This window comes from Macaca nemestrina, chromosome 6 (assembly GCF_043159975.1).
Source record: "Macaca nemestrina isolate mMacNem1 chromosome 6, mMacNem.hap1, whole genome shotgun sequence".
Classification (NCBI taxonomy): domain Eukaryota; kingdom Metazoa; phylum Chordata; class Mammalia; order Primates; family Cercopithecidae; genus Macaca; species Macaca nemestrina.
This window is the reverse complement of record NC_092130.1, coordinates 164,039,787-164,059,237: the sequence shown is the minus strand read 5'-3', so window position 1 is coordinate 164,059,237 and position 19,451 is coordinate 164,039,787. Positions and strand designations below refer to the sequence as shown.

The window sequence follows — 19,451 nt, the reverse complement described above, 5'->3', positions numbered from 1 at the left end:
TTTATTGAGAACTGGATTCAGGCGATTTTGAAGTGAGGTAAAAAACCCTGCATTTTTAACAAAGACCCCAGTGGTTATGAAGCAGCTGATCGGAGAATCGCACTTGCAGAAACACTCCATTAGTATTTGGGACACTTAAACCCAAATGTCCTCCTCTGACAGAGTGTTCAACTTGAGAGGATGGGAGAAGGCAGGAAGAGATGGGAAGATCAAGAGTAGGCAGAGGCTCTGAAGAGAGTCAACAGATGAACTCCAGGGCCTCTGACAGATGAGGGCCCAGGATGAATGACGTGTGGGTGGGTGAATGGACAGATGGAGAGAGGGAGCTATTCCAAATCAACGCAAGCACCGAAGACATTTTACAGAACCAGCTGAGAAACGATGGCCAAAAAGGAGCTATTACTACCTGGGAAAAACAAAGGCCTCGTTAGCACTTTCTAAGCCCAGCTTGCAAAAGTGTGCTTTCGCAACAATTTTTTAAGGTAATATTTTGATACGGTGGCCATTTCATCTATGAAATAGTTCTGAACCTGGTTGCTCACTAAACAGCACCCAGGAGGCTTTTAAAAAGCATATCACGGCCTGAGTCTCACCTGAGACTCTGATTTCCTCATTCTGAGACAGGGCCAAGGCCCTTGGTAGAAGCTTCCCAGTGAATTATTACGTGCAGTCAGGGTTGAGAACCACCCTGTCAAGGGAGCAGCGTGGACGCTGAGATTGTGAATACAAGACTAGGGAACTTTTTTTTTTTTTTAACTGGCCCTTCCATTTCCCTACAGCAATTAAAAAAAAAAAATGAAGAAAAAAGCAGCCAGGCGTAGTGACTCAAGCCTGTAATACCAGCACTTTGGGAGGCCAAGGCAAGCGGATTACCTGAGGTCAGGAGTTCGAGACCAGTCTGGCCTACGTGGTGAAATCCTGTCTCTACAAAAAAATACAAAAATTAGCAGGGCATGGTGGGCAGGCACCTGTAATCCCAGCTACCTGGGAGGCTAAGGCAGAAGAATCGCTTGAACCCAGGAGGCGGAGGTTGCAGTGAGCTGAGATCGCGCCATGGCCCTCCAGCCTGGGCGACAAGAGTGAAACTCCATCTCAAAAAAAGAAAAAAAGCTATTGCAAAGTAGGGGTAAGTGAGAAGTGGCATGAGAACCTTCCAATCTTAAAAAATAACTTCAAGAGAAAGCGTTAAATGTCATCGCAAGAAAGCAGAGGACAGGTACACTTAATCCCTGGGGCCTGCAGAGAAACGAAATGAACACAGCCAAGACACCAACTCCCATTAGCACTCTCACTCTATCTCGGGGAACTAAGGTGAAAAAGTGGAAAGATGATAAACTGGATGCAAACCCTACTACTATCACTCCCCACTAGCCAAGTGTGGACTCCTGGAGCTGTTATTACACCTAGGCTCAAATGCCATCTCCTTAAAATATGGCTGGTTAATACTGTCTTCCTCATAGGATACTTACGAGAATTAAACAGGACAAACAGATTGGCATGCGCCAGCATGGTGCCTGGTGGAGAGATGTCACCCAGCAAATTTCAATCTGAAACGCCAACCCTGACAAGGCCCTCATCCTCACCAACTATGAGGAGGTCATGGCTTAGAACTGGGTGCCCCTCCTTCCCACCACTCAGCAGACAGGGGACCATGGGAAGAATGGGATTCCCTAATGTCAGAACTGTGGCACCCCAGGTTGGAACTCCAAACATATGTTTAAAGTTGGAATGAGGCAACAGAGGGCTTCAGCATCATCCCCACCCTCAGTGTGCTGTGGATGCTTGGACAGGTCTTTGCAGACCAGACGGATAATCAATTCACCACGTATATTACTGAGTTTTTGGAAAGACTTGTTCCAAGTAACAGGCCTAATACATACATTTTCGAAATGGAATGCAACTCATTCGCAGACAGACAATTGCCTGTATTGAACAAACTGCCTCTAATTTCTCTTCTGAAATCACACAGTCATTAAATGATGCTGTCTGATTCCCAGGGATAATTTCTGAACTGTTCTTTGTTTCCAAACAAGTCCTTCGCATTTTTCACAAAATATTACTTTATTAAAATAAATATTATTTTATTATACAATAAAAGTATAGTATCTAAGCATTCAAATAAAAGAATTAAGTTTGATTTAGTCCATTTTCTATTTTTTTCCAGTCATAAATTACTGCCTGGTCTGAGCTTAGCATCCAGCATTAATCAGTGGATTATTTTCAGTATTCACAGAGACCAAAAATACAAGATAGGAGCCCATTTACCTTCAATTTAATTTTCAAAGCTAACCACAAAAATCAAAAGCAACCACGGGGGTCAATGGCACCAAACATGAGCCCTTTCCTTTGTGCCCAACACTAGCATTGCAAGACCAGAAGGCTTGCCAGTCATAGGAAAGATCTAGAGATACAACAGACTTACACAGGACTAAGGGGGCTGAGCTACCTAGAAGCTGAGTCTGGAGTCTGGAAGTCAAACAAAGACTGGAAGCATAGGCCGGTAAGAGGCATGCTTGAGTCCACGTAAACAGACCAATTCTGAAGAAGAGGTGCAGTCTACAGACCCAGGGAGGAAAAAGGAGGCCAAAGTCCAGGAAGATTCACTAAGAAGAAAATCAATAAGTAGACCCAAAGGAGAACAGGAAACCAAAGAAGGTCATGACCCAGGGCACAGGCCATTTGCTCTCCCGTGCAAAAGGATTTAATGCATGTGCATTCAGCTAGAACCTAGGCCAGTAAACAGTCCTAACAGATCTGATCCCCTCCCCACCCATCCACCCATCCACTGGGGAGAAGCCCAGCTGTTCAGTCCAAAGGGGCTGGGGTGGGAAGGCAGAAGCCATGTTCTAAGAAAAAGGGTCAGAAATAAGCTGGATTCTAAATCCACTTAAGCTGGATTCACTTAAAGGGGCCAGGCCCCAGAGACCTCCTGGTCTCACCCATGGATTTTTCAGTGGTGCTGGGAACCAAGTGGGTAACAGAACAGAAATGCTGTGTACCTTTGGCAAGCTAAGGTCTACAACACCTCACATAGCCCACAGTACTGTAACATAAATGTAGCTCACAACGTTTGCCACTGTAAATGGTTTCAATATGATTGCTGAAATATACAAACAACAATCTCAGGGTTTACAATGCCATACTTTGAAATATGATTCTGAGCCAAACTCAACACCCACCCCAAGAGATGAAAACAGAATATACATGTTTCCAGAGTTATTAAGTCAAAGAACTCCCTTGAAAAAGCCTCTCTTCCACCCTCTTCCTTTCATTCTGGCCCTAGGGTGAGTGGTTTACACACTACCAGAGTAGAAACAACAGTGACACTCTGGGCCAGGTACAATGGCTCATGCCTGTAATCCCATCACTTTGGGAGGCAGAGACAGGAGGATCACTTCAGCTCAGGAGTTCGAGACCAGCCTGGGCAACATGGCAAAACTCCGTTCCTACAAAATATACAAAAATTAGCCAGGCTTGGTGGCACACACCTGTGGTCCCAGCTCCTTGGCAGACTGAGGTGGGTGGATTGCTTTAGGCTGGGAGGCGGAGATTGCAGTGAGCCAAGATCATGCCACTGCACTCTAGCCTGGGTGACAAAGTGAGACCCTGTCTCCAAAGACAAACAAAACTCCCACAATGATTCTTCTGATATGCAGGTTTTTTGGTTGGTTTGTTTGTTTGGTTTTTTTTTTTTTTTTTTTTTTGGTCACTTGTGGGCCTTTTAAGTCTTGTAACTTCCTTATTAAAAGGCCATATGATCACAGTCTTAACGAAGCATGCAGCATTCTGATGACTTATTTGGCTTCATGCTGATTACAAATGGAGCTTCATTCATCCATTCAGTGTTCATCATTAGGGGCCTCCCTGGGCTAGGCTCTGCTCCTAGGTGCCAATGACAAGTCCCCATTCTAAGAGACCTTGGTGAGGAGAGACAGAAAAAAAACAAACACACACACGATACAGGTGGTGGGGCTCTTTGAAAGGGGGCCTGAATAGGTGTGTGAACACACACCTTGTATTCAGAGCCTTGTGTATTCAGCTAGAGCCTGTGTATTTGAGTTTGTGCATTTATCCCTAAAGGAAGGCAGGAAAGACTGACATCTCTGCAGGAACCAGGTTACCAGGACAAAGAAAAAGAGCTTGGCCTGCTTGAGGGAGAGTCTCCCAGATTACAATAAGTGAGCTTTCTGTGCAGATTTGTCAACATGCACATGTTTATCCTGGAGCTAAGTGTGCTAATGAACAAGCTGATGAGTTTTTTTTTCTATAATCCCACAGTGAAAATTAATGGAAACATCTGACTTTCCATCTTTGAGCCACAAAATGCCAAAGCGAATTCCTGGAAGAGGTCTAGGGAGTCAGAACCACGTGGCTTCCAGAGCAGAAAAGATTCTTAAACTCAATACCAAGTTAAGCTGGACAAGTTGCATTTTCCTTGGTCTTGAAAGCAAGAATGAAAATCCCAGTGGCGTTCCATCTCTAGAGTATAGACCGCTGATTCTAAGGAACTCAGTAGGCTGGTGTTCAGTGTCCATCTCAGAGGTGGGTATTTCCAGGAGCAACAGCAAAATGTGGGAAAAGCACAGAGAACTGAAGAGTTTCCCAGCGCAATGCTGTCTTTTTCATACAGCTGCAACTGTTTTGATTGAAGTGAATTCCAAGAATAACAGATGGAGCACTACTAAAGTTTCAACAGAAGAAGCCAAAAACTATACATCAGATTTTTAAAAATTATCTGTCACTTATCACCGGCACAGTCCTCTCTCCCTTTACTTTCAGGGTGACTGTGCAACCCACCTTTCTCCAGAGAATGACCCTTCACCCACAGGCAGGGACAGCCCACCCACCCCGACATGCATAGCATGTGGCCAGGGCTCAGCGGTCTGGCATCGCTTAGCAGATCTAAGCTGAGCTGTCGGATTCTCCATTCCTGGAATCTGGGGCTGAGTCTCAACAAATCCTTCTTGACGTTGTCTATTTCTTAAGAAAAGATACAAACCATACTTTAAAATGTGCTATTATTTTGTAAAACAGTACAAAAAAGGTATCCCAGAGGAAGGTAGTTTAAAAATAAATTGTAACACCTGTAATCCCAGCACTTTGGGAGGCCGGGGTGGGTGGATCACCTGAGGTCAGGAGTTCAAGATCAGCCTGACCAATATGGTGAAACCCCATCTCTACTAAAAATATAAAAATTAGCCGGGCGTGGTGGCGGGTGCCTGTAGTCCCAGCTACTAGGGAGGCTGAGACAGGAGAATTGCTTGAACCCAGGAGGCAGAGGTTGCAGTGAGCTGAGATCACACTACTGCACTCTAGTCTGGGCGACAGAGTGAGACTCCGTCTCAATAACAACAATAATAATAGTAGTAGTAGTAATAAATAAATTAATTACAAAGGGAGTTATTGCTTAACAGGCTTGGAGTTTTTGTTTGGAGTGATGAAAAAGTTTTGGAAATAGTGGTGTGATAGCATAACATTATAAATGTGATTACTGCCACTAATACATTTAAAATGGTTTAAATGGTAAGTTTTATGCAGTATTTATTTACCAAACACACACACACACACACACACACACACACACACACACACACACACACAAAACAATAGAGGAAAACCCAAGCTCTAGTCCAAAAAAATTGTGTATTTATTCATTCATTTTCCTTTCGATTCAAACGTGAGTATTTGCCGAAGAAACTAGTAATAGCAAATCCTTTAGACACCCAACAGAAAAAGTGAAAACCCCAAAAGGAATACAAATGTTACAGCTGTGAGCAAATGCACATACGCAACAGCACCAGCGTTAAAGCTGCCAGCCTATTTTAGGGACATGCTTTGCCTCTCAACTGGACTGCGGAAAAAAACTTTTTTTTTTTTTGAGTTGTATTTTGTTGAATTGTACTGTCATCAGACAGAAGAGTCACCAGAAAAATGCTATTTTTAAGCCATAAACAACAGATGAATGATAAGCTAAAAAATAACAAATTAAAATGGAGGGCCATTAAGTTGCTATTAGGGTGAACCATATGTGATTGCAGATCTCTAACCCTTTATGGCCTCTAGAAACGGCAATTTCATATGGTTCACAGGAACCCAGGGGTTAATTGGGTTGGAGGCAGCAGTTGCAACACAAGAGACACACGTAAGACTCAGAGGCTACAGCTATGATGCACATGACCTCCTGTTTCTTTCCTCTTGAGAGAAAAAGGAGTAAGATGTTTCCACTTTATGATGGGGATAATAATACACATTTTTAAAATAACAACAAAAAAGCAAAGGATTTATGTCCAGGCCAGCGGACTGAAAAGAATCTAATCCTATCTGTCCCTGAGTTTGGTTTTGAGAGTTATTAGATCCTAATGACACTATGTTTGCATTATACATGTGGCCCCCAAGTGCCTTTTCCTCCATCCTCACAAGTTTACTGCCTCCCTGCTGGTCTCCACCCCAGCCACTCTTCCCAGGAAACTGGAGCTGCTCTCCTGGACCCCAGGTGGCCCCCTCCTGCCAGCTGCCCGACCTGGGGGGCCGGGCCAGCTGCCGCTCACTCAGTCTCCCTTGGGTTCCACATGCAAGGAAGAAGTTCACAGTGAGCGGTGGGACCGTGCTCCTGTGCACCTGGGCAGCTGCCTCAGCGCAGTAGCTGGCTTTGCGTAAGAAGCCTGGAATGCAGCTTCCCTGGCTGCTGGAACGTGCAGGCCTTCCTGGGCTCTCAGATGAGACTTTTTCCCTTGGCTCAGATGTCTAGGATCCACCACTTCCCCTCAGCACTCAGATCTGTCCACCTCAAGTTGAAATCACTGGGTTCTAGTTGTCCAGTTCTTCCTAATAATTCCTGGGGTCGACTCCAAATGACAGACCCACCAGGCTGTCCCCTACTGACCATTTCCCTGCATTCAACAGGCTTGGGGGAGATTTTTCTGGGAGACAGGAGTGTGTGTAGATGGTGTACCGAGCAGGAGGGTGTGAAAAGGTCAAAAAGTCGCCTACATCCACAAGGCATCCAAGGGACATAAAAATGACACCAATGGGGGCAAAGGGAAGGGGGCAGGAGGAAGCAAAAGAAAACCAGCTGGACAGGGTGGAAAGTGTGTGAAAACAACCACAAATGCAATGAAAAGTCACTGCATTAACTCATCTCTTATCAAGTTTCACAAAATTGGGCCAACAGCATTAACTGCAACAAACCAAAAAGTCAGAGACGGCTTTAAGTAAGTGGGAGCTGTGATTATAAGTAGTTAGTGCTGTGTTCCCAGGGTGGCTTGAAGAAGTCTGACTCTCTCAGCAGGTGGGGATGACTTGAAAGTCCCAGGCAATCTTATGATCTTGTAGTGGATTAATAAAATGAGAAGAATTTTTTTAACCAAGCTTAGTTAACCTTGTTGCAAATAGAGAGAAGGACATGGAGGAGGTTGTCTACTTGTAGATTTGGATGATTAAATCCTCACCCAGTAAATATTTTGAAAGACCCCATATAGAAACAATTCAGAGTACCAAACGGGATCACCGCACAGACTAATCACCTTGATGAAATGGACTGCAGTAAATTGAATAACTACCCCTTAAAATACAATTAGGTAAACTGATATCACTCTAAGCTATTTCAGAGCAATCAAATTAGACTCTTTCCAGAAAAAGGTAATAAAATAGTTCTAATCGCCAGGGTGAAAAATCTAATTTAAAACTCATTAATCAATTCTACAATGTTCCTAAAGGGTGCTACAGTGACTGCTGAGCGCCTCCTGGATGTTCCAGAAAAGACAAACGTTTAGTGCTGTCTTTCTTCTTACTCTTTACATGAGTTGATCTTTTAGCTGTATCTGCACCTGCAGAAACACGGTGCTTTTAAAAAATCTGCTCTTCAGCCGGGCGCGGTGGCTCACACCTGTAATCCCAACACTTTGGGAGGCCAAGGCAGGCGAATCACAAAGTCAGAAGATCAAGACCATCCTGGCTAACATGGTGAAACCCCATCTCTACTAAAAATACATAAAATTAGCCGGGTGTGATGGCACGTGCCTGTAGTCCCACCTACTCGGGTGGCTGAGGCAGGAGAATCGCTTGAACCCGGTAGGCGGAGGTTGCAGTGAGCCAAGATCGTGCCACTGCACTACAGCCTGGATGACACAGCGAGACTCCGTCTCAAAAAACAAAAAAAACAAAACTGCTTTTCTGAAACTCTGTCCAAAGCTTGTGGTACAAGAAGACAACTGATTTCTAACTTGTAGGATACGTGCTGACCCGCCTGTGTGCTGGGGCCTTCAGAGGCCACAGGTATGTATTTTTCAATAAAGTGTGAAAGAGTGTCATTTGCTCATTTCTTTTTCCATCTGTAAATACTTCACAGCAAGTATAAGTTACAAGTCAAATGGAATACTTTGGTTCTCTGTATTCTTAGTATCAACCTATAGTGCTTTAAATTTTAGAGTGGAATGAAATTTTAAATTAACATTACAACTATCTGCTTGGCAAAAACAAACAACAAAAAAACCAGCTGAATGAATACAAAATTCTCATAAAGACTGAATGAAATAAGAAAGCATGGGTTGGACAGTGGCTCACACCTGTAATCCTACTGCTTTCAAAGACTGAGTCAGGTCACCTGAGGTCAGGAGTTCCAGACCAGCCCGGGCAACACAGTAAGACCCCATCTCTGGAAAAAATTTTTCAGGCGTGGCGCACCCCTGTAGTCCTAGCTACTCGGGAGCCTGAGACAGAAGGATGGCTCAAGTCCAGAAGTTACAATGAGCTGTGATTGGACCACTGCACCCGAGCCTGGATGACAGAGCAAGACCCCGTCTCTAAAAACAGAAGGTGGCCGGGGTGGTAGCTCAAACCTGTAATCCCAGCACTTTGGGAAGCCAAGGCGGGTGAATCACCTGAGGTCAGGAGTTCAAGGCCAGCCTAGCCAACAGGGCAAAAGTACATCTCTACTAAAAATACAAAAATTAGCCGGGCGTGGTGGCGCATGCCTCTAATCCCAGCTACTCAGGAGGCTGAGGCAGAAGAATCGCTTGAACGCAGGAGACAAAGGTTGCAGTGAGCTGAGATTACACCACTGCATTCCAGCTGGGGCAAAGGAGCAAGATTCCATTTCAAAAAACAATAATAATAATAATAATTATTATTATTATAATTAATAAAAACAGAAGGAAAAAAGGAAAGGAAAGAAAAGCAAGCAGGCAGGCATGGCCTTTAGTGATCTCACACGAAACAACTGTGTGAGATCTCCTGCCAGCCTGTGTTTCTGAGGTTCCATTTTAGGATTTTAGACGCACATGGCTCTGCTTTTTCTCCAACACTAGACAGGATTTTAAAACTGCTTTTTAATTCACCTGAGAATTATCACGCTGCAGTAAGCCCAGCCCCTGGCCACTGGAGGGGAGAGCTCAGAGAATAAAAAGGAAAGGAAAAGCTTCAAAGGGCAACAAAAAACCTTCTAACTTTACCCAAAGCCCTCCTTCTTGTCTTTATCTTTGCTTCCTCCAAAACAGTAATGCTGGTGGAATATGGAAGGGCTTGAGTGCTTCTTGCTGTTTAAGTAAATATGACTCTAAGGCATTTTTCAGGAACATCTTCAAAATCCTTACTCCTCCAATGTGGCTGGTCCAGCGACATAACATCACCAAGGAGCTTGTGAAAAATTCAGCCCGCTTTCCAGCCCTACCCCAACTTGCCTGTCAGAAGCTGCAGCTTAACAAAATCCACAGGTGATTCGTATGCACCACTCTAAATCAAAGGAAAATTACACTAATGGTTTTGTAAACTCTTTATGGACTCTAAGAGGTCACTTTTGAGTAAAATAAAAATTTCCTGGCTGGGAGGCCAAGCTGGGTGAATCACCTGAGGTTGGGAGTTGGAGACCAGCCTGGCCAACGTGGAGAAACCCCGTCTCTACTAAAAATACAAAATTAGCCAGGCGTGGTGGCGTGCGCCTGTAATCCCAGCTACTCGGGAGGTTGAGGCAGGAGAATCACTTGAACCCAGGAGGCAAAGGTTGCAGTGAGCTGAGATCGCATCACTGCACTCCAGCCTGGGCAACAAGAGCGAAACTCAGTCTCGGCGGTGGGGTGGGGGGATTTTCTCTGAAATCGTTTTTAAAGATATAGACAAATTGTCATTTGACAATTTCTACCATTTACCCACCATGTGACCTCAAACATGGTATTTCCTGTGTGTGTGTGTGTGTGTGTGTGCGCGCGCGCGTGTGTGTGTTTACATACATGCTAATATAAAATGTTTCAGCTTAAGCATGTTTTAGTGCACAGCCTAGTGGCATTAAGTACAATTACAGTGTTGTGCACCATCACCATGAACCATCTTTAGAATGTTTCATCTTTCAAAACTGAAACACTATCCCCATTAAACACTAACATGCAATTCTCCCCTCCTCTCAGAAATACCAATATCTTAACACAAAGCTGGGTCAAAATTAACCAATTTCCTTTAAAAGTAACCAAGGACAGGCTTGATCAAGGACAAGACTATGCTCTAAACTTCTGACTCTGACTCCAAGGATCTATCCCTGGCCTGGCACGGTGGCTCAAGCCTGTAATCCCAGCAGTTTGGGAGGCCGAGGCAGGCAGACTGCTTGAGCTCAGGAGGTAGAGACCAGTGTGAGCAACATGGCAAAACCCCATCTCTACAAAAAATGAGTCAGGAGCAGTGACATGTGCCTGTGGTTCCAGCTACCAGGGAGGCCGAGGTGGGAGGATCACTTGAGCCCGGGAAGTGGAGGCTGCAGTGAGCCATGGTCATGCCACTGCATTGAAGACTGGGTAATTGAGCAAGACCCTGTCTCCAAAAAAAAAAAAAAAAAAAAAAAAAATCTATTATCCCTGCCCAGTTAAGTGCAATGTTCCTGTCCTGGGAACCAGAACCAGTTAAAGAACTTCTCCTAATGCTTGGCAACGATTCCTGCATGTTCCACCATGAACCTGTAACGTAAAGAGGGGAAGACTATGTAGGTCAGTAGAAAAACACACTACAGTCTTTGGGCCACTGACAGTTCTTGATCCAAGCCTGAACCCAATTTTAAAAATCTTGCCTCACTTTTCTCATAACCCTGCAATTCCTACATGAGTCACCAAGCTAATTATACTTGTTACATTTGGGAATGACAGAGTGGACAACATAAAACTAAGTATTCGATGACCAACTGAAGATTAGAGGTCAAGGCTCAGCGTTGTTTTCACATTTAAGTACATGTTATCATAGTTCAGTTCCTTCCAAACCCACAACCCATAAATACTGTTGAAAATGATCAGAACTACTGACCCGACCAACCCATTCCACTCCCACCTCATTGAGAGCTGCCCATGGACAACAGCTGGCAAGGACTTCACACGGCCTAGGTTGCCAACCACAAGTCAAGGGCAGTGGCACCAAGAGACTGGTAGAGTTGTTAGTTAAGAGCCTTTGCCAGAAAGCTTAGTTAGGATAGGAATAGAAAGTATCTTTAGAGCCTTAGGGACATCATGCTAAGTGAAATAAACCAGCCACAAAAGCACAAATATATGAGTCCACTCGTGGAGGTATTTAAAGTAATCAAAGTCATAGGAACAGAAAGAAGAGTAGTTACCAAGAAAGAGTAGTAGTTACCAATCAGTGATTAGTGGGCACAGAGTTTCAATGCTGCAAGATGAAAACATTCTTGAGATCTGCTGCACAACAATGTGAATAAACTTAACCCTAGTACCCTTAAAAATAGTTAAGATGGTCAAGTTAATGTTATGTGATTCTTACCATAATTTTTTTAAAAAACAAAAAAGTTAAAAGACTAAAAGGAGAACCTCTTTGGGATTAAAATATAATTCAACAAGAAAGGGAAAGAATGCTGTATTAGTCCGTTTTTGTGCTGCTGATAAAGACATACCCAAGACTGGGAAGAAAAAGAGGTTTAATTGGACTTACAGTTCCACATGGCTGGGGAGGCCTCAGAATCATGGCAGGAAGCAAAAGGCACTTCTTACATGGTGGCGACAAGAGAAAATGAGGAAGAAGCAAAAGCAGAAACCCCTGATAAACTCATCAGATCTCGTGAGACTTATTCACTATCACGAGACTAGCACAGGAAACACTGGCCCCCGTGATTCAATTACCTCCCCTCTGGGTCCCTCCCACAACATACATATGAGAATTCTGGGAAATACAATTCAAGTTGAGTTTAGGTGGGGACACAGCCAAATCATATCATTTTGCCCCTGGCCCCTCCAAATCTTATGTCCTCACATTTCAAAACCAATCATGCCTTCCCAACAGTCCCCCAAAGTCTTAACTCATTTCAGCATTAACCCAAAAGTCCACAGTCCAAAGTCTCCTCTGAGACAAGGCAAGTCCCTTCTGCCTATAAGCTTGAATATTCAAAAGCAAGCTAGTTACTTCCTATATACAATGCGAGTACAGGTATTGGGTAAATACAGCCATTCCAAACAGGAGAAATTGGTCAAAACAAAGAGGTCACAGGGCCCACGCAAGTTTGAAATCCAGTGGGGCAGTCAAATTTTAAAGCTCCAAATTTATCTCCTTTGATTCCAAGCCTCATATCCAGGTCACAATGATGCAAGAAGTGGGTTCCCACGGTCTTGGGCAGCTCCACCCCTGTGGCTTTGCAGGGTACTGCCTCTCTCTCAACTGCTTTCACGGACTGGTGCTGTCTGCAGCTTCTCCAGGTGCACAGTACAAGCTGTCAGTGGATCCACCACTCTGCAGTCTGGAGGATGGTGGCCCTCTTCTCACAGCTCCACTAGGCAGTACCCCAGTAGCGACTCTGTGTGGGGGCTCCGACCCACATCTCCCTTCCACACTGCCCTAGCAAAGGTTCTCCATAAGGGCCCCGCCCCTGCAGCAAACTTCTGCCTGGGCATTCAAGCATTTCCACACATCTTCTGAAATCTAGGCAGAGGTTCCCAAACCTCAATTCTTCTGTGCACCTGCAGACTCAACAACACGTGGAAGCTGCCAAGGCTTAGGGATTCCACCCTCTGAAGCCACAACCTGGGTTGTACAACATTGGCCCCTTTCAGACACGGCTGGAGCGTGGAGCGGCTGGGAGACAGGACACCACGTCTCTAGGCTACACACAGCACAGGGACCTGGGCCCAGCCCATGAAACCGTTTTTTCCTCCTAGGCCTCTGGGACTGTGATGGAGGGGCTGCTGTGAAGGTCTCTGACATGGCCTAGAGACATTTTCCACATGGTCTTAGGGATTAACATTAGGCTCCTTGCTACTTATGCAAATTTCTGCAGCCAGCTTGAATTTCTCCCCAGAAAATGGGATTTTCGGCTAGGCGCAGTGGCTCACGCCTGTAATCCCAGCACTTATGGAGGCCAAGACAGGTGGATCACGAGGTCAGGAGATCAAGACCATCCTGGCTAACATGTGAAACTTTGTCTCTACTAAAAAAACAAAAAACAACCGGGCATGGTGGCAGGCGCCTGTAGTCCCAGCTACTCGGGAGGCTGAGGCAGGAGAATGGCGTGAACCCGGGAGGCGGAGGTTGCAGTGAGCCAAGATCACGCCACTGCACTCCAGCCTGGGCAACAAAGCGAGACTCCATCTCAAAAAAAAGAAAAAAGAAAAAGAAAACCCCAAAATGCTAGGATTACAGGTGTGAGCCACCGCACCCGGCCTAAAGGAGTTTTCTTTTCTATCACATAGTCAGGCTGCAAATTTGCCAAACTGTAATGCTCTGCTTCCCTTATAAAACTGAATGCCTTTCATAGCCCCCAAGTCAACTCTTGAATGCTTTGCTGCTTAGAAATTTCTTCCACCAGATACCCTAAATCATCTCTCTGAAGTTTAAAGTTTCAGAAATCTCTAGGGCAGGGGCAAAATGCCAACAGTCTCTTTGCTAAAACATAACAAGAGTCACCTTTGCTCCAGTTCCCAACAAGCTCCTCATCTCCATCTGAGACCACCTCAGCCTGGATTTCATTGTCCATATTATTATCAGTATTTCTGTCAATGCCATTTAACAGGTCTTGAGGAAGTTCAAAACTTTCCCACATTTTCCTGTCTTCTTCCGAGCCCTCCAAATTGTTGCAACCTCTGCTTGTTACCCAGTTCCAAAGTTGCTTCCACGTTTTCAGGTATCTGTCCAGCAAGGCTCCACGCTTGGTACGAATTTACTGTATTAGTCCATGTTCACAACTGGGAAGAAAATGACGTTTAGTTGGACTTATAGTTCCACATGGCTCAGGAGGCGTCAGAATCATGGCGGGAGGCAAAAGGCACTTCTTACATGGAGGTGGCAAATGAGGAAGAAGCAAAAGCGGAAACCCCTGATAAACCCATCAGATCTCATGAGATTTACTTGCTATCACAAGAATAGCATGGGAAAGACTAGCCCCCATGATTCAATTACCTCCCCCTGGGTCCTTCCCACAACATATGGGATTTCTGGGAGATACAATTCAAGTTGAGATTTGGGTGGGGACACAGTCAAACCTTATCAGGTGCCATGAAAAACCTATTTTACAACACTTTCAGGAACACAGTTTTGTTAAATGAATGACACTGTTTAGATATTGTTTTCCCTTTTCATATCATCTTGAGAAGCATGTACAGGTCCTGAAAGAAACCAAATTCTCATCTGGGGAAAGTGAGATGGGAAGACAGCCAGAGTGACAGAAAAATGCGGCCAGTCCTATCCTACAGGGAAACTTAAAACATTTAATCAGTGCCTGACCCTAAAGTTGAGCAAAATTCACTTATTTACTCCTTAGACTACAGATCATACTATACTACCTGAGACTCTAATGGAGAAGGAACTGGACTGCGTGTTGGTGAAGTGTCCACACTGTCAGTGACCTTAGACATGCTGCCTGCCTCTTTGTTCCCCCTTTCTCCCCATACCCCCAAATCTATATTAACAAAGCACAGATATATCTATATACTGAAAATCCATTCAAGACTCTCAGAAGAAAAAGAAATGAAGGAGTTACACACACAGTATTACTACAGCTTATCAAATCAAGAACTAAGAACGGTTCCACCAAGTAGACCGCCCCTGCTAAGAAGTTTTGATAACCAAGTAGCCCATCTGTCTCAAATTATGGAAACTGGCCCTGAAGCTTTTATTCTCAATACAACAACTTGCAAACTCAATTCATAAACTATGTGGTTTTGGCCAGAGATGGTGGCTTACGCCTGTAATCCCAGCACTTTGGGAGGCCTAGGTGGGCAGATCACTTGAGGTCAGGAGTTCGAGACCAGCCTAGCCAACATGATGAAACTCCATCTCCACTAAAAATACAAAAATTAGTCGGGTGTGGTGGTGGGCGCCTATAATCTCAGCTCCTCAGGAGGCTGCGGCAGGAGACTCACTTGAACCCTGGAGGCGAAGGTTGCAGTGAGCCAAGATGGTACCACTGCACTCCAGGCTGGGCAACAGAGCAAGACTACATCTCAGAAAATAAAAAAATAAATAAAAATAAAAACATAAGCTATAAGTTTTAGATCCTTACATTTGACTATCTTTTATTTCCTTAAGTCTTAAATTTTAATACGCACCTCTGAGGTACAGGCCAATTTATAACATTAGTTTCCCTAGTAAAATGGAGATGTCAGGTTTCTCTTACAATCATCGAAATATAATCAAGCAAACCAGTTTCTGGATTCACATATTTAATTTGAGTGATATGGCTTTTCATTCATTTTACGCTAAAGAAACAAAATCAGGAATACTGGCGCTCCTACAAACAGAAGAAACTTCTTCAGTTGCTTAACAAGGTGGATAAATAGGCTCAGCTTCAGTAATTTAGTCAGTCTTGTTCTTACAGTGATCAGTACAACATTACCCTAAATTCTCAGTGGGATCCTAGTATTTTCAACATTCTATTTGTGATTAACTGAATGGTTTGTTTTCTCAGACGGAGTCTCGCTCTGTCAGCCAGGCCTGAGTACAGTGGCGCAATCTCAGCTCACTGCAACCTCCACCTCGCAGGTCGAAGCAATTCTTCTGCCTCAGCCTACCAATTAGCTGGGATTACAGGCACCTGCCACCACAGCCGGCTAATTTTTGTATTTTTAGTAGAGACAGGGTTTCACCATGTTGGCCAGGCTGGTCTTGAACTCATGACCTCAAGTGATCCATCTGACTCGGCCTCCCAAAGTGCTGGGATTACAGGCGTGAGCCACTGTACCCGGCCTGAACTGAATGTTTGTATTCTCCCTCAAAATTAATATGTTGAAATCCTCATCTCCCATGAAATGGTGTTAGGGTCTTTGGCAGGTGACTAGGTCATGAAGATGCAGCCTTCATGAATAGGATTAGCACCCTTATAAAAGAGCGCCAAGAGAACTCCCCCTTCTATGATGTAAGGCCCAGCAGGAAGCTGGCTGGCTGTGATCCAGTGAGCAGAGACCTCACAAGACACAGAACTGCTAGCATCTTGACGGCCTTGGACTTCCCAGGCTCCAAAACTGTGACACATGGATATTTGCTCTTCATGAATCACTCAGTCTGTGGTACTCTGTCAGGGCAGCCCAAACTGACTAACACACTATGGAAGTTTAAGAATTTTAAGAGCAAGTAACAAGTTAATCAGTCGGCAAATATCAATATACTTGAACTTTTGCTCAAATTACTTGCATCCTATACTTCTGATTGCTGAAAAAGATGAAAGAACACAGAGAAGATACCCAGGAGGGAAACCAGGCCAGTGCCATGCCCTTCTGTCCCCACACTGGTTGGAATATTTGCTGTGTTCCATTTGAGAGAACTGTATTGTATCTATCACACACACACACACGGTGTACATTCTACATTCCCACTGGGATTCTGAATTATCACTTAGGAAAACAATGTAAAGCGTGTGTATGTGTAGCGGGGCCAAGCACACATGCCCTGGGCAAGAATAGCTACAGAGCAGACCACTGATGTTGGGAAGCTGCAGGGACTTGTTCTTACCTGACCATAGTCTGTCCGGAAGACGACGACGCCTTCTGCACAGGAATTTACAGTACTTGGAAAATGCTGGCCATTTTCTCTCAGCCAGACCCGTGTTCCCTGTAAACAAAACAAAACAAGACTGAACTGAGTTTGGATTGCATTTTGTGGCGAAACTCTACTGTCGAAATTACCATAACTCCTATATTCCTTTAAAAAAAAAAATCTTTTTGAAAAGTAAACGTCTTTCTCAAGCAAAGAACACATCTTCAGGAAGCATCATCCACAGGCTTTACTATCCACAAGTGTGACTGAGAGTCCCACCAGACAGAGAAGGCAAAGAGGGACTAAGAAAATAGCAGCTAGCCCCTGTGTTCGCACCATGCAACTGATTTACGTGGATTACTTCATTTGAGATGATGAGGCAGACACTACGATCATTCTCATCTTACAGAGGGAGAACCAGAGGCCTAGAGGTAAAGAAACTTGCCCAGCATCACAAAGACTGAGTGAGTATTTGACAGGCAGTTGGGCTCCAGAAAGCAAAAGTTTAACTAGGTCACAACAAGCCTTCACCCTCTTTGAGAACTCTTCAGAAACTAATGGCTCCCATCCTCTTAGGTCAAAGTCCGGTACACCTGTGCACCTGGAGAACATTAGACCACTCCCTCGACTCCTACTTATACCAAAATCCATGTGCAAACTGGACTCTCCAAAAGAGGAACTGAAGTTTCTAATATGTATCAGAACTCAGTCCACCAGCACAAATGTTGTTAGGATTACATGAGACACCTAATGAACTTCAAAGTTCAGGACTGTATCTTAAAAGACGGCAACTTCGAGATCCTACTTTTTAATCTTGGGCACATTTTTTGGCATTGATCTCATTTCCACTTATTTATTTCCCCACTGGACAAATGAAATATCATATTGAGCTTTTTTAAGGCTCAATTTCATCGTCCTTTGATTTCATCATATGAAACCATTTTTCAAACACAAGTGATAAAGTTTGGAGGAATTAGTGGGTATTTCCTGGTCATTCAAAGAATGACATTCATGAATACTACTCAGCCTTAAAAAGGAATGAAATAATGACATTCACAACAATGTGGATGGAGTTGGAGACCGTTATTCTAGTGAAGTCACTCAGGAATGGAAAACCAATCATCATATGTTCTCATTTGTAAGTGGGAGCTAAGCTATGAGGATGCAAAGTCATAAGAATGACACGATGGACTCTGGGGACTCAGGGAGAAGGGTGGGAGGGCGGAGAAGGATAAAAGACTACACAACAGGTACAGTGGACACTGTTCGGGTGATGGGTGCACCAAAATCTCAGAAATCACCACTGAATAACATATTCATGTAACTGAACACCACCTGTTCCCCCAAAATCACTGAAATTAAAAAAAAGAAAAAAAATTACCTTTATGATGTATACCCATATGATAGAATGCAACACCGAGCTTCAGTATCTCAATAAACTTTCTCTACTATGCTCAACAATTTCATTTCCAACAAAAATGACACCAAGCACATCCTATGAATCAATGTATTCACGTGGAAATAGAACAAAATTATCACTTGACATAGCACTTTATTTTTTTCTCCCTCCCTCCCTTACTAAAATAGCACTTTAACTGAACAACTCCTCTTCTCGAATTTTCTACATTTCATTTATTTCTGTTTTGTTAAATCTTTGAAATATACTGGTTATGGTATGTTCCACTTCCAGCTGAAGGAGCTAGTACTGCTCTTTTAACATAGAATTGGCAGGGGATAAATGACACACCAGTAAACTCAACATTTTATGTTACTTTAAATGGTGCCAATCAATAGCAAACATAGTCACCTCCAGTAACAGAGTACCCCCGATATATCAGGGTCATGAACTATCAGGGTCATGTACTAAGGAGCCTCAGTGACATTACATTGAATACTAACCTTCCGTAAAATAGGAATCCTCTCAATTCCAAGAGGTAAGTGCAGCTTGGAGCTTAAGACTTTGCCCAGTGCCACACAGCTAGTGACCAAGGCAGGTCTCTCCAAATTCCTAATCCCATGCTCTTCCCACACATCACACTGACTCTACTTGTCTCCTGAAAATAATGCATAAATAAATCAAATGCATTCATCAATGAGCAATTAAAATCTAACAATACAGAGTTGCCTTAAATGGCCTGTTATCACACATAACTATTTGTTCTCATCTTCCTAGAAAGGAACATTCCAGAACACAAAATCTGACGTAAAGGTTACTCCATTCCCTCAGTGCCCACGATGACACTGTTTAAAATCCACAAGCCGGAGGACAGACGTGGTGGCTCACGTAATCCCAGCACTTTGGAAGGCCAAGATGGGTGGATAACTTGAGGTCAGGAGTTTGAGACCAGCCTGGCCAACATGGTAAAACCCCGCGTCTACCAAAAAAGTACAAAAATTAGCCAGACATGGTGGCGCATGCCTGTAATCCCAGCTTCTCAGGAGGCTGAGGCAGGAGAATTGCTTGAAACCAGGAGGCAGAGGTTACACTGACTTGAGATTGTGCCACTACGTTC

The 19,451-nt window shown here is 44.0% G+C and overlaps 1 protein-coding gene across 2 annotated transcripts in view; it reads right to left on the bottom strand.

Annotated features, from left to right (window-relative positions):
- The window catches only part of LOC105492331 (myosin X), a 276,819-nt gene that overhangs the window by 200,016 nt on the left and 57,352 nt on the right, over nt 1-19,451 (bottom strand). For both annotated transcript variants that reach the window (XM_071099081.1, XM_071099082.1), the window contains exon 2: nt 16,915-17,013. In XM_071099081.1, coding sequence (XP_070955182.1) covers nt 16,915-17,013 — 99 coding nt within the window. The remainder of the gene's footprint in view (nt 1-16,914; nt 17,014-19,451) is intronic.